A 15,571-nucleotide genomic window follows, 5' to 3' on the forward strand; every position below is an offset into this window, starting at 1 on the left:
AGAACGGTCTCTGTGAGTTGGAGGCCAGCCTGGTCAGATGGCAGCCCCTTGGTTATAAAACATCTGCTTCAATTTATATTATATTTCATTTAGCAGTTGGGTTTATAAGCATGGGCTCCTAAACCTGAAGACTGTGTAGTGTAACCTCATATGCTCCTTCATATTTATGAACCTGTTTACTAATCTGTAGGATGAGACTAACAGTAGTTCCTACCCTAATAGATTTATTACTGTGAAGAGGAAGTTATGATTGAGAGATAATAAGATCTATCTGAATGAAGCCCCTATGGTGGCCGGCACTGTTCAAGATACAATCTATGGGCAGCTCTCGTGACTAACATAGACACAAAGAAGCCTACGGATGACAGGCTGAAGGACTTGGATTTTGACAGAAAGGAATGGTCCTTTTATAGCCAATTTTTAGACAAATGAAGAAAACTAGCTGGCTTCAGACCAGTGCAGATAACCATGGCCACAGAGGAGATTCCAGAGGACTGACAATGGAGAGACAAAAAGAGCTTCCCAAGTACATAAACAGAGGAGCCTACAAGGCAGACACTAGTGTCGTGACTGACTGGGACCAGTGTGGAGCTGTGGGGACACTGGTCATACCATACTCCCTGCAGCCTCAGGAATTGTCTTCTTCTGAATCTTCTGCTCCCTTGGGGCTCCCCCAACAGCCCGCCAATAGACCAGGCCGTCACGAACTTACTTGCCTGAAAGGGCCTGTCTACTAGCCTATATGCTCTTCATCAGTTTTTAATAGACTAGGACTTCAATGAAAGAAAGCACTGAATGAAACAAGAGTGATCAAAACAACTCATTCATTACCAGCTCCATGAAGCAAAACTCACAGTTTAGCATCTGCCTATAAGAGATTAGAGTTCTAATTCTGATCTTGAGGTATCTTCTGCCCCTGTACCACAATAAATGTAGATACACACAGACACAGAACATATCTCTGAAAGGTGAGGATATGAAGGAAGGGACTCATTCAACTATATTTTGGTATTCAAGGTGCAGAAAGGGAGAGGAGCTTTGTGAAACACAGCTGTAATCCCAGAACTAAAGAGCTGAGGCAGGGGCACTGAGAATTCTAGCTTGGCCTAGGCTACATGAAAATTCCAGGACAGTGTGAGCCACATAGTGAGACCTTGTCTCAGATCACCCCATCAGTCAATAAATCAATCAGTAAAGGATGATTTACTCACAGAAGAGAACACAGAGAGAAAAATCTCAAGACTGTTAGTTAAAAGAAAACACAATCCACAGCAACTTACCTTAGAGACCACGACTTCTTTTTCATAAGCATGTGCCCTAAAATGGGGTAGGAAGTGGTGAGAAAAATTGAAAAGAAGATTGAACATGTCATCAGGAACATTCATGTGTTTTCTTCTAATCAGGATACTGTTTCTGTTTTTAACTGAACCATCCCTGGTAGCCTTGGGTAAGGCCTGCCTTGCTGCACAGGGATGATCTTCTTATTCTCTGTTTGGTATATTCACCCACCTAGCCTAATTTGCTAGAATGACATTGGTAAACTATTGTTCACAGAAAGAAACAAAAAAGTCTAGATTTTTCTAATGGGCCGCTAGAGAACAAGTCCTTGAGGGGAGAATAAAGAACTTTGGGCTGAGGAAGGGAACACAGTTGTGGCCTTTTACAAACATTCTAAGTGATCTTTCCTATTAAACACAATCTGCTATGTATCCCAGGCTAGCTACTGACTTGTAGAATGCTGAGTGTTGTAGCCACTGAGTGTAGCCACATGCCACTAGAGACACCTTAGTCATCCTTTTGGATAGCCATGTTTTAAGCAATTGAAATCTGACAGGCACACTCTTGTTTCCCACTCTCTGCCCAGTCATGTGAAAAGGTCAATAAGGAGCTCATGGACGGGGTCTGGAAGTGTCCGTGGCTGAGGTTCTTACACGGAGAATGAACTACAGACAGGAGCACCTCGTGCAATTGCACAGAATCTCCTAGAAAGTGCCATACAGGCTTGCCTGCCACCTCCAAATAGTCTGTCACATAGTCAGGTGACTTTCCCACCAATGTTGAGACTTCTTCTTCTACTAAATATGTTCCCAAAAGTTCAACCATATCATCGTGGAAAACAAATTAGAGTCCAAGGGTAGGAGAGGAGAGAGCATATCATAGGGCTTACGGTGGCCTTAAGATTTCAAGCCTATGCAAAATCTGTTGTGTTATACTATTTAATTTCCTTTAGAGAAAATATAAATAAGATTTTCCTTTTGATGGCATTAACTGAAAGAAAAAGGATGAGGTTAAGAAACAACAGTGTTGCCTCCTCCTGCGACTTATTCCTGGGAGGCTAGCCAACAGTTGCAAATCCCCTTTAGCTAACTAGCAAGATCTTTGCCAGCCTGGACTACATGAGATCAAGTTGCATAAAAACTAAAAACAAAACAAAACAAAAGCATGAAAAAAATGGATTTAGCTGGAAAAAAAAACTCACTAGTGTATAAACTCTGCGAGTTTTACAGAACAGGGCTTTTGGAGACTTAGTAGCAATGGTTTAAAATCTCTAAGCTCTCAACAAGTTCCAGAAGTCACCTGCAGTGCTTTGTAGGTCCTAACACAACCCTTGGGGAGTGGACGAGTCATGTAAACCCAAAGCCCCCATGGCATGTGCACTTGCTTAAATGCAGTCAGAGGGGCTGACAACCCTGGCTCTCCTTCCTTGGGGACAGTCGTGACATCACTTACTGGTGACAATTGCAGTGCTCAGAAGCAGCAGCAGCAGCAGGGTAGCAATGGAGATGCCAACATAGAAGCCCTTAGCCGTGTTCCACCGAGGCTTCTGTACAGGGATCGCTTCCTAAGGAAACAATAAACAACCAGTAATGAATAAACAGCAGTGAGCCAAAGGGGCACCAGGGAGAGAAACAGAAAACATGCTAGACCTTAAACCCAGACCTACACCTTCCTGGCCTGTGGATGGCCTGGCATCTGCAGTAAGACCCAAGGATCCGAGGTGGTGATTGGCAGTGGAACTCTGAAATGTGTGAACTCAAAGTGTCTTTGATGATGAGGCAAAGGTCTTCTATGTTGTTCAAGGTGAGTACATGTGTGTATCCTCAGTCAAAATTCTAACCACATGTTTAATGTGGGTTTATAAATCATGTATGTATATGATTGTGTCCGCCTATCCTTTCTCCTTCATCTGCACAAACTCTCTTCAGTCTTCTCATGAGACAGAGGTCAGGAAGTTGATCTACTGATCCAAAGCATGTGCTGCTAGTGCTAGGCATGGGGTGCACACACCAATCTCAGAGCCTGAGAGATGGAAGCAGGAGGATTAGGAGTTCCAGACTCTTACCAGGTACATAGATATTTCAAAACCAGATGAGCTACCTGGGATTCAGTCTCGAATGCGTAAATAATCAAACATGTGAGCCAGCACTGTGTCCACCCCGCACCATTTTCCGTGCACCCATGTCTGACAGGCTCAGAGCCGAGATTCTTCTACTACTGACTTGAACTCTGTTCTCAGTTATTTGTCCTTGCTGCTAACCAGGACCCTTTGTCAGGTGCCTGAGGGCATGAACAACCTTGGTCTGCAGTGATCCTTTGTGGTATCTAACCATAAGTCTGGTCCCTTAGCCACGTGTCCGTGATGGTTTCTAGTATTTAACTAGTACACACACATTCTTCCCTTTTCTGCCAGACCACTGGCTGTTAATGTCAAATACGGTGTTAAACTTTTTAGTCTCAGCTAGGAAGGTAACACAGAACTGTAATCCCAGTCCTCCATAAGATGAGGCAGGAAGATTGCTAGTTCTAGGCCAGCCTGAGCTATTGAAATGACATGATGTCTCAAAGGAATGGGCAGTTGTGTTGGGATCTGCACCTATAATTTTTATAGAGGCAGCAGGATCTGGAGGCGAGGGTTATCCTCAGCTGTGCAGCTGGACTACATGAGACCCTGTTTCCAGAAACAAACAAAAGAAGCCTACTAACAGAGTTTGTGTTGGGTTCTGACTGTCAGTATGCGAGGCACGAGGCCATTTGTCTCTATATAGATACCTCTATCTTGTCTTGAATGTTGCTATTGTTGTTGACATTGGATGGTTTTTGTCAGTTCAAACCCAAGGCCTTGCAAGGGCATTGCTAGTTTCAATAATCAAATAATCCTCACAACTCCATAGCTGGCTTTTTTTTTTTTCTTACCTCAACCTCCATTTCTCCTGTGCTACTTACACATATACAAACCTTGTTTCTTCCTAGAGCCAGGAGGGTAAAAAAAAACAAAAAAAAAACCCAAAAAAACAAAAAAAAAAAACAAAACAAAACCAAACTCTGTTGATTTATTTCCACTTTTTGTAGAGATAGAACTCTGGTAAGAGTCCTGCAACTGGAGTACCTTAGTTTTTCCTCAAGCTTAGTATAGAGAAAATCATGCAAAATTGAGACTGTCGAAGGCCTTAATACTCTATGTGTAGCTTTGTGTGTGGGGAACAAATCACCAGATACCACTATAGAAAGTTGTCAGTGATAGAAAAACACTATTAGGGGGTCTCTAAATGAACTTCTTGAATTCAAATATCCTTTGTAAGCATGAAATGCTTCATTTTAATTTCTTTTTTTTTTTTTTTTAGTTTCTCCAGACAGGGTTTCTTTGTATAACAGCTCTGGTTGTCTTGGAACTCACTCTGTAGTCCAGGCTGGCCTTGAACTCACGGAGATCTGCCTGCCTCTGCCTTCCAAGTGCTGGGATTAAAAGCATGTGCCACCACCACCCTGCCTTAATTTCTTTCTTTTTATATATTTGTGAATTTATTTATCTACGGTTTTGGAGACAAGATCTCATAATGTAGTCCAAATTGCTTAATGGTCCAGGCTGGCCTCCAACTTCTGATCTTATGCTAACTTCCTGAGTTGTACGAATAAGCAATTTACCACTATATCTGACTATTTTTCATTTCATTTCTTTTTTTTTTTGACTCAAATGCCTATAAACTAATTTTACAGACAAAATCTTTAAATATAAACTATTTCCTGAAAGATACACCAGTGACCTTGCCTAATATCTAGGGAGGAATGTACTTACAGTGTAATTCTTCCAAGAGTCCTCTGAGGAAGTCACAGCATTATTCCAATCTGCTCAACAATAAGAAAAATTCTAATTAGAATATTCTAAATAGAAGAATGTTGGGTTTTCTCATTTTTACTATGTCTGTAAATATTTCCCACAAGGCCCATGTGTCTTATACCTTGTGAGGCTTAGCATTTAATATGGCAGAAAAGTCTCTGAGCACCAAGTTTTGAATGTTTAGCTAGTCAAAGTATTTTTGAAATGTCTATTTAGCAACAAGGAATATATCGTTTTTATTGTTTCAATGTGTCCGGATAAACACAGTATCCTCTTTCCAATGAGCGTCTGGCATATATAAGGATGATAACTTCCTGATAAGAATCCCCTTAATTGCACTCACAGATGAAGGAGACATCAGATGACTACACATTTCCAACTTCAGCAAATGAGTCAGTAACTCATCCACGGTCTCTAGACACAGGCCGTTAGCCCAGCCTCCAAAGTGCCAAAAACTATGCTGAAAAGCTCTTTCAGTCCCGAGAGGCCCTCACAATCCTACAGTGTGTGCAGCTGCCTGGAACAAAGTGGATTTCCTCACAAAGCCTGTACTGTAAAGTCACAGCTAAAACCTAGAGCCCTCTGCAAACTCACTGTAGCCCAGTCCTTTGGGGTCCTGCTGCTTGAATCTACTACCTGCAGGCCAACGAGAGGTGAGGGAAATCAATACCTCCCATCAGATGACTCTGTCCAAAAGACCTGTGTGGTTTGTTTCTGCTGGTCAAAATCGAATCTTCCCTCAAGGATGGATAGTTTTAGGAAGCTTTGAGACTCTCTTGAACAGCTGTATTTTCAGCTGTCGGTGTAGAAAGTCTATACCTGAACTTGCTTTCAGGATGACTAGCTTTTCCTCATCCTTAAGTTAACTTACTACCCATTAATTTTACACCTGAACTCTTACTCGTAGGCAATTTGAAATATGAACTACATGACCTCAGGCCAAATTATGAGCATGCTAGATCCTCTCGTAAAGCCTTCGAATTTGATGTGTGTTTTTTCATTTCTACAAAGGATATATTTTGCACTATTCTTTTTCTTTTTGGGGGAGTGGGTGGGTTGTTTGTCTGTATCAATACAGAGTTTCTCTATGTCTTGGATGTCCAGGACTCTCTTTGTAGACCAGGCTTTCCTGGAACTCACAAAAATCTGCCTGCCTCTGTTTCCCACAATGCTGGGATTACAGGTATGCACCATCGTGCCCAGCATATTTTGCATTTTTCATGCTACATGAATGAATTAAAAGATCCTTAAAGCAAAACTTCAGAAGGCATCCAGTGCCTCTGTAAATGGGTGCATTATGATGTCTTTTCAGTGAGATGGGAAATCAGAAGAAACCCTCCAAACATCCATGTCCACAACAGGAAGCCTGGCTCTGGAGTTAGAAGAACCAGCTTTCATTTCAAGTGAATAGGACATTGTCTGAGCCACTTTCTGTCTTTGTAACACCCACCATGAACTTTCTGACTCTGTGTCAGTCCTGTGACTGTGAAATAGGGACAGATCCCAGCCATAGCAGACAGTTGTCTGAGAATCAAACACTGCATCATAAAGCATGTAGTATGCTGCTCAGTGCTCAGGAGATGCTAAATGTCAGCTTCACTGAAGTACGGCCTCAGACAGATGGCCCAATTTCAGAATAGAAATGAAGGGTCTTGAGTGCACCTACCATGACCTTAGTTCTCAGCCACTCCCCCTCCCCACCTTTTTTTTTTTTCAATCAGAAAGTCATGCCCAGCTGGCCCAGATTCCCATAACGTCATCAGCTATTCTAGATCAATGATCCACCTAAGTCGGCCAGGAACGATTCCCCTGGGTATCTGATAAAGAGAGATGGGAGTCATCCATCTTCAGTGTTTACACAGAAGAGTGGGAATGTAGCTTAAGACTGGAAAATCACAGCCCCTGTGAAGCTGCTCTTTGGGATCCAGTTCAGAGCCCTTCACCTGTGTTACACTTCTGACTTGACATAATGTCTGTGAGTCCTACCGCCTCCTATAAGAAGGACTCTGGGTCCTGATTCACATGGGTTTTTACCTGGTTTAGTCTGCATGTGTACTGGTGTTGGAGGAGTAGAGGTAGAGACTCTGGTTGATGTTGGTACATGTGTGGATCTTGTTGAAGTAGTCGTGGATCTTCCTGTAGTTGTGGGTCTCGTTGTAGTTGTGAATCTTGCTATAGTTGTGGGTCTTACTGTAGTTGTGGGCCTTGTTGTGGTTGTGAGCCTTGTAGTCGTGGGTCTTGTTGTGGTTGTGGGTCTTGTTGGAGGGACTGTGGGAATTTCTGAATTTGAAAATCAAGATGAAACAAGGATCAGTCAAGCAAGAAGAGAGCAGTGAAAGGCTGTGCCAGGCAGAGGCTCCTCTCTTGAACCTCTTTTCTTTGTCCGAGACCAACTAGGATGTGTCAGGTCAGAGCATAGAAACAGGCTCACCAATAGGAGGCAGCCGCACTGACAACATGGATGTGAACAGAGCCCATGTTCCTATAGAAACGCTTGATGACTGACAGGTGTCAGATCCTCAGCTCTCTCTGAGCATCTCTGTGAGACAGAGAAGATGGAGAGGCTGGGACTCATATCAGTGGTGACCGACTTCATCCAGTTTCCAGGCCCAGCACCGTCATTTCAGTCTGTCCTGAGAGGACACACCATACAGCTCTGCTTATTAGCATGGAGATCCCACACAAGGCCCAACACAAAGCAGTTTGCATGTTTGGGTAAAGGGTAGACACTGTCTTCTATGGATTCTTCCAGTCTAAGGGAGACAAGGTGAATCCAAAAACTGCTTGATGCCAGGAGTTTCAAAATTAAAATCTTTCCTAACAATTTGGAATATTTGTATAAAGAGAATACCTTATGGGTGGAGTGCAAGTATAAACATGGATTGATATAGCATTCATATGCTTACATTTCACATACATAGCTTAAAGGTAAGATTATAAACTGTCGAGAATTCTGCATATGATAGTTCTGTAGCGTTGAATTTCCCAGGTGTATTATCAAGTCTGTGCTCAAAAGGTTTCCGGTTTTGGAGGGATGCAGACTCAGGATGTTTAGACTAGGCATGCTCAATTTGCAACTTCCAAACCAACAGCATCAGATGTGCTGTGAGCATCCGAACAGCTACTGACGGCCTCAGTGTGCAGTCAGGGCTGGAACTAAAGCAACGTCCTGATGAAAGGAAACAGCCAGGCAAGCACTCACTCTTGTTTATGGCAGTAGACATATGTCCCTTGTAAGTGATCTACCTCTATCTTAACTTAACAAAATAAAATCCTCAGGAATGAGAAATAATTGCTTCAAAATCTCTTCTTTGTGTGCGATACAGTGTAATTCCTTAACACAGTAAGTTTTTACCTTGAAATAAAGAAAAAAAACCTGCAGTGTTTCTACTGTGCGTAGGGAAGTGGTGAAGTAAAGAACCCCGCTCCCCACCTAAATTTAATTTATTCATTTATTTGTCTGTTTTGTGATATCACGTATGTGGATGTCAGGGGCTAACTGTTCTCTCCTTCCACCATGTGAGCCCAGGGATTGAACTCAGGTCAACAAGCTTAGCAGTGGGGACATTTACCCACTGAGCCATCTCACTGGCCCTCAGACACCTTTCCTATAGAGGGTCAGATAGTGGGTTTGGTTCAGAGACCTAAAAACAGGTGTTCAGTAGCAAGCCCTCAACATCGATCAATTTGAGTCACCATTGAGAACCCAGCAAGGAATGGGTGGGGCTGTGCTGCACTGAATCCTTTCACAGCAGTGAAAGGGTCTGTTGTATCCTGGCCTGGCCCTGGGTTCTAGTTGGCTGATCCGATCTAGTATATGGGCAGAAGCTTGACACAATACAAACTCTCCTGGGACAGTATATATCTTTTAGTGGAGGGAAAAGGGAAGCATGTAAAAAATCTAGTCAGAGATCACTGTAAGAACAGAACCCAGGAAAGAAGCAGCCAGCTCAGGAACTTTTCTTTTCTTGCTCTGGGAAATTTTCTGTTTTGTTTTGTTTTGTTTTTCAAGACAGGCTTTCTCTGTGTAGCCTTAGCTGTCCTGGACTCACTTTGTACATGGGGCTGGCCTGAAACTCACAGAGATCAGCCTGCCTCTGCCTCCCAAGTGCTGGGATTAAAGACATGCGCCACCACTGCCTGGCTGCTCTGGGCAATTTTTTTTCTCTCAGGTAGAAGGGAAAGTACGAAGGAGATGATAAGGGTCCTGGGACAGCTAAAGAGGAAGCTTGGTGTGTTTTAAATCATGAGAAGATGTAAAGACTTGGTTGTTGAGGCTGCAGCGGTAAAGAGCACTGACTGCTCTTTCAGAGGACGCAGATTCAATTCCAGGCACCCGAATGGCAGGCAGCTCACAACTGTCTGTAACTCCTCTTTCAGGGGATCTGACACCCTCACACAGACACACATGCAGACAAAACACCATGTACATAAAATAAAAATAATTAAAAAAAAAAAGACTTGGTTGTTAGAGAACAAAACAGATGCCAACTCACTTCTAGACTCCCTGAGGGATCAGACAGTGGCTTTGTAAGCATCGACCTGTTAGCGAATTCCGAAGCTTCGTAAAAGCTTCAACTAATTAACTGAAATTAATAATTTTATGCTATAATTCCATGCCTAGCCCCCTTCTGGTGCTGGACTTTGACCCCAGGGATTTATGCAGGAATGTGCACTAGGCAATACCTTCCCAAGCTACAGCCTCAGCCTCTATTTTATTATTATTGCTTGCTTGGAATTCTAGGGATAGAACCTAAGGCTTTCAGGTATGCTACACACGTTTCTACACATTCCCTATGGCATTCTCTCTCTCTCTCTCTCTCTCTCTCTCTCTCTCTCTCTCTCTCTCTCTCTCTCTGTGTGTGTGTGTGTGTGTGTGTGTGTGTGTGTATTATTCTCATGTGGGTGGGTGCCCATGGAGGACAGAGTCATTCAGCTTCAGCCAGTAAGAAACACAATTTCACAGCTGTGAAATGGCGCTCAGAGCCCTTTGCCTCTTCCCCCAACGCTGCCTCCAGCATCATTCCTTGCACACTCTATGGCCAGCTTCTCTGGCTTCCCTATGTTGCCTTCCAGGCATGATTTTACAAGTCAGCTGTTGGCTCCATCAGAGTGGGCCTCACCCTAACAAGGTGTGGTGGCACATTCCTGTAATCCCAACGCTGAGGAGGCTAAAGGCATGGACAGGAAATCTCAGGTCAGCCTGATTTACAAAGCAAAGCCCAGTCTCAAATTTAAAAACCAGTCAGTCAATAAACAAGTAGCCAAAAAAAAAAAAAAAAAAGGTCATTGTGTAGAGGCATTTGACTTGCAAGGCTGCCCACCTGACTTAGAACCCTAGAACTCACATAAAGAGATAAAAAGAAACCAACTTCTCAGGTTTGCCCTCTACAAATCCATCATGGTGTTCACACCTGCCACACAGACATCATTCACACATATCCACACAATGATACAGTTTTTAAAACCAAATTTAAAATAAAAACGAGTAAATAACAAAGTCTAGAAGCCAAGACACTACAGAGTACTGATTTAATTAAATAACATAGAAACAGGTTAGCAATGATTTCTATTGGCAATGTAAGCCCTTAATAAGAGGAGGTTAGTGACAGCACCAGAAGCCAGGAAGTCCTCATGAATCTACTCCTGTTGTCAGTGCAAGAAAATAAAGCTATCTATAATCAAGTCTGAAAACATAAAGCCCGTTGGTGGTGGTGCATGCTTTTAAATCCAGCACTTGGGAGGCAGAGGCAGGTAGACCTATGTGATTTGGAGGCCAGCCTGGTCTACAGAGCAAGTTCCATGACAGGCAAGGCTACAAAAAGAAAACCTGCCTCAGCAAAACAAAACAGAAAACAAAGAAAATGTAATGAGTCATGAGTCCAGATTTGGGGTTTTCATGAACTTCTTACTGTTAGAATGTGGGCTTGCACCCCACAGTCTAAAAAGATCAAGCCACACCCACTGCTCCTCCCTGAGACAGTTAAGCTCTCTGTTATGTGCCCTAACACTGGCCCCTGATTTATGGATCTAACCAACTTCTGGCTGCTCCATACTCTGTCATTTTATGCCATGGTGAACTACATGGTACATGGAGAAGCTACGGGATACAGGGTAGCAAACTCCCATCACTAAAGATTATGAAAATCATAGTTTTCCTTTGCTCAGGGCCTGGTCTCAGACTCCTCAGGAGGATTGTTGAGATCATTTTGAGGGCTGCTCTAGCCATGGCAGCTCTCATTGTCTATTTCTCTCTCTCTCTCTCTCTTTCTCTGTCTCTCTCTCTCTCTCTCTCTTCTCTCTCTCCCCTCTTCTCTCTCTCTCCTTCTCTCTCTCCTTCTCTCTCTCTCTCTCTCCCTTCTTCTCTCTCTCTCCTCTCTCTCTCCTTCTCTCTCTCCTCTCTCTCTCTCTCACACACACACATTCTTGCTCTTTTTTTTCTTTTTTCTTTTTTCAATTCATGTAGACCAGGCTGGCTTTGAACTTAGCAATCTGCCTGCCTCTGCCTCCCTGACTGCTCCTCTCCAGGTTTTTGTTTTTATTTGTTTTGCTTCTCTCTCTCTCTCTCTCTCTCTCTCTCTCTCTCTCTCTCTCTCTGTGTGTGTGTGTGTGTGTGTGTGTGTGTGTGTGTATGTGTTTGAATGCCCCCTCATAGGCTCATATATTTACTTACTTATCTATTGATTTATTTTTATTCACTTTACATCTCAGTCTTAGTCCCTCCCTCCGCTCCTCCCTGTCTTTTCCCCCCCATCCCCTTCTCAGGTTCTGTCTTTTCCTTTTCTCAGGTTTTACATTTCCTTCCCTGGCAGCCTCTTCATACCCGCACCAAGACAAGAACTTCATATATTGTGGTGTTTCTGTCTAATGTTCTCCCTCCCAACTCGGGTCTGAGCACGGCCTTGAAGCTTCCTCTTTGTAACGAAGCTCCCTAGAGAGAGTCAACAGTGTGTCTTCCAGGCTCCACTGCCGCTGTCTCTCATACAGAGACAGATGACCAGTGAACAGGTATTGAAGAGAACCCTTTTCCTATCAGGACATTTCCAGTTTTCAAACAACAGGGTTTTTTGGTTTTTGTTTTGTTTTGTTTTGTTTTGTTTTGTTTTGTTTTTTGTGATATGATATGAGACCTATTTCAAAAGCCCAAGGCAGCGCGGGGAGGAGAGTAGAGCTCCCCACCTATACACGTGGCCTGTGCTCAGGGCTAAGCTGACTTCCATTGACACCAGCTCATGTGAGCAGCCAGCTGCACTCTGAATTGCCTGCTGTTTAGGTTAGAGCTGTTATAGTTTTACAGTGTTGAGAATGGTCCTAAGATATAATCACAGAAAAGAGGCAGCTCTTAAAGTCAAATACATCCATTTTAAATATAGCTCCCCACTGTGTTTCAGGATGGAAGGTGAATGCAGTTTCATGAACAAACAAGACTGTCTCAAATACAGTTAGGACATGGGTGCTGGCTTAGCTCATGGTTTTGAATTAATGTTGATTTTAGGACCTCATCCAAGCAAATGAAGGTGTTCTGTTCCTCAAAAGAGAATATTTAAGGCTGGGTTTGGTGGCACATGTCTTTTTTTTAAAAAAAATCAAAAAACAAGTGTTTAATTACAAACATGTGCATAAGACCTTCTGTTTCCTTGTTCTAGGAAAAGATCAAATTATTAGCAAACACAGGACTCCATTCCCTTGCAAGAAATAAACGAAGAAACCAAAGAAAGCTTACCTGGTACAATTTCCAATGAAAAGGTGAATTTCAGATCGTTGAACCATCCAGGTACCTCCACTCGACAGCAGTACAGACCGCTATCACTCTGAACAGCGTTCTGTATTGTCAAGGACACGTTTCCTTGGGGAATGTTCCCGTTTAGCTGGTACCGGCTGTTCCTCTGATAGGTGACTCGATATCCATCGGTCCAGACAAGTGTGTTTGCACATTTAAAAGGTGGGCATGCCCCTTGCCCCCAACACGTGCTTTTGATGCCACTAGATACTGTGTAAGTACATGGAAGTGTGGCAGGGTGTCCCACCACCCCCTTCACTACTTTAGCAGAATCCACAGCACCTGTGATTTTTTTTTAAAGAGGGAGGGGAAGAAATGTAGAATTAGTATACAACATTTTCCTAAAGTTTTGTTTTTATTTCTTTTCATAAGGTTAAAGGAGGATGGGACTCAAATGGAATTGAACTTAGGGTATTGTGGAAAAGAGGCAAGTGCTGCACAGCTCCAGCCCTTCCTTATCGTTCGTGGTGTGTGTGTGTGTGTGAGTGTGTGTGTGTGTGAGTGTGTGAGTGTGTGTGTGTGTGTGTGTGCCTGTTGTGTGTGTGTGTGAGTGTGTGTGTGCCTGTTGTGTGTGTGTGTGAGTGTGTGTGTGTATGCCTGTTGTGTGTGTGTGAGTGTGTGTGTGTGAGTGTGAGTGTGTGTGAGTGTGAGTGTGTGTGTGTGTGCCTGTTGTGTGTGTGTGTGAGTGTGTGTGTGTGTGTGAGTGTGTGTGTGTGTGTGCCTGTTGTGTGTGTGTGAGTGTGTGTGTGTGAGTGTGTGTGTGTGTGTGTGTGTGTGTGTGTGTGTGTGTGTGTGTGTGTGCCTGTTGTGTGTGCTTGCTGCTCTGGGGATGAGGAAGTGGGAGGGTGGGAAGAATTACAACTTAATTTATGTTGTTATTATTTAGTTTTTTGAGCCAGGGCCTCACTTTGTACTGGCCTGCAACTTGCTGCATAAGCCAGGCTAACTTCAAGCTCCCACAATTCTGCTCTCTTTACCCCCCAAATCCTATGACTAAAAGGTCCAGTTTTACAGCTTGAATTTGAAGACTGAAGACACACTCTCTCTCTTAACACGTTCTTTCTTAGCCTGTGATTACTTAACAGATACATTTGTGAACAAAACAATTTATTCTGTGGTATGATATTCACACTGCTCTTTTTCTTTGTTTCTTTTTTTTTTTTCAGTGTGTGTGCTTCTTTTGGACACAGGGTCTTGCTATATTCCTTATCTGGCTTAAAATCATGACCCTCCTACCTTGGACTCCTGAGTACTAGATGATAAGCATAGGCCACTGAAAGCCTCTTAAATGTTTCATTTTTAAAAAAAATCTAAAATCTGGGTGTGGTGGCACATGCCTGTAATCCCAGAACTCTGTGAGTTCGAGGCCAGCCTGGTCTATCTAGCAAGTCTAGGACAGCAAGGGCTACACACAGAAACCCTGTCTCAAAAGAAGAGAAAGAAGAAGAAGAGAAAGAGGAGGAAGAAGAGGAGGAGGAGGAAGGAAAAGGAGGAGGAGGAGGACGAGAGAAAGAAAGAAAGAACGAACCTGGGAGGTAGATGAAGGAAGACGAAAAATCGGGGCCAACTACAGCTAACTAATGCGTTCAGGCCAGGCCTAAGCTTTGGTGGCTGTGTCAAAGCATCCCTCCTCCTCCTCCCCCCACAGTGCTACAGACAACAAAAGCACTGACTCTTCCCATCGCTCCTAATCAAAGAGCAAAGCCAAGACAGTGCTTAGAGCATTGTAGGCATCAAGGCAGAACTCTAGTCCCTTCAAAGTGAGTTTTCACAAAAGCTTTTATACATCATCGGGAGGGGCTGAGGCTTATTCTGGACTTCATGATTAGCCCCTTACAAAACAAGGCCAAACAAAACACTAGGCATAATCCCATCTTGTAAGTTCATGGCGTTCCAGAAACTGAGCAAGACCCACTTGTAAACAAAAACAACATAGTCAGAGAATACGCAACCAATCACTTAATGATGCAATTTTAGCAAGTGAAGTAATTGAATATAAAGCTTATGGAAATGAGGGAATAAATTCCTCCTCTCAATAGCTGTAAAGGAACTCTGAGGGCAGAGAATACAGCTCAGTGACACAGTGCTTGGCTAGCCTAGGCTAGCCCCTGTGTTGGATTCCCTAGCACAGGAGACAATCGAATAAGCAACAAAAGGAAAATACAATGAACTGTGAGGTTCCCTAATTAATCACCAATATGTACGTGTACCCAGCCTTCCTTGTCCAGCACGCGCAGGCATGTCTGTTCACCCATGCGCACATGCATGCATGTACACTCATTCTTCTTGCCCATCACATATATGCGTGTGTTTCACTCCTTGCCTCACATATTCCTGTGGACCATTTTTATTTAGGCATCGGTTTTGAGATTCATACAGGTCACACACATTCACTGGAGCAACAGTTCATCCTAACTCTCTGCTCACTACATAACCCATAATCAATCAGAAAGGCCCAAGGATTGTCGTCACCACCTCTAACCTCCTCGGCCTCCCCCAACTCATCTATTCACTTACCTGAAAGAAGCAGTATGAGGCCCGAAGTGAAGACTAGAGGGTGCATCACGACGTTGACCTGAAGGACAGTGACAAGACACGTTAGTGAGCTGTGGCACTCAGCACACCAGGTCTGAGCAGGTCTTGATCTTGAGTATATGAATCACGTCAGCCTCTCT

General features: G+C 43.4%; 1 protein-coding gene across 3 annotated transcripts in view; it reads right to left on the reverse strand.

The window, feature by feature from the left end:
• The window catches only part of LOC311586446 (hepatitis A virus cellular receptor 1 homolog), a 30,237-nt gene that overhangs the window by 4,288 nt on the left and 10,378 nt on the right, over positions 1-15,571 (reverse strand). For all 3 annotated transcript variants that reach the window (XM_084762447.1, XM_084762446.1, XM_084762445.1), the window contains exons 2-7: positions 15,414-15,471; positions 12,840-13,178; positions 7,151-7,396; positions 5,075-5,124; positions 2,731-2,842; positions 1,281-1,317 (exon numbers count right to left, since the gene is read on the reverse strand). In XM_084762447.1, coding sequence (XP_084618573.1) covers positions 1,281-1,317; positions 2,731-2,842; positions 5,075-5,124; positions 7,151-7,396; positions 12,840-13,178; positions 15,414-15,459 — 830 coding nt within the window. In that variant the 5' untranslated portion in view covers positions 15,460-15,471. The remainder of the gene's footprint in view (positions 1-1,280; positions 1,318-2,730; positions 2,843-5,074; positions 5,125-7,150; positions 7,397-12,839; positions 13,179-15,413; positions 15,472-15,571) is intronic.

The sequence above is a fragment of the Acomys minous genome (assembly GCF_964271855.1).
Source record: "Acomys minous genome assembly, chromosome: 16".
NCBI classification, from domain to species: Eukaryota; Metazoa; Chordata; class Mammalia; order Rodentia; family Muridae; genus Acomys; species Acomys minous.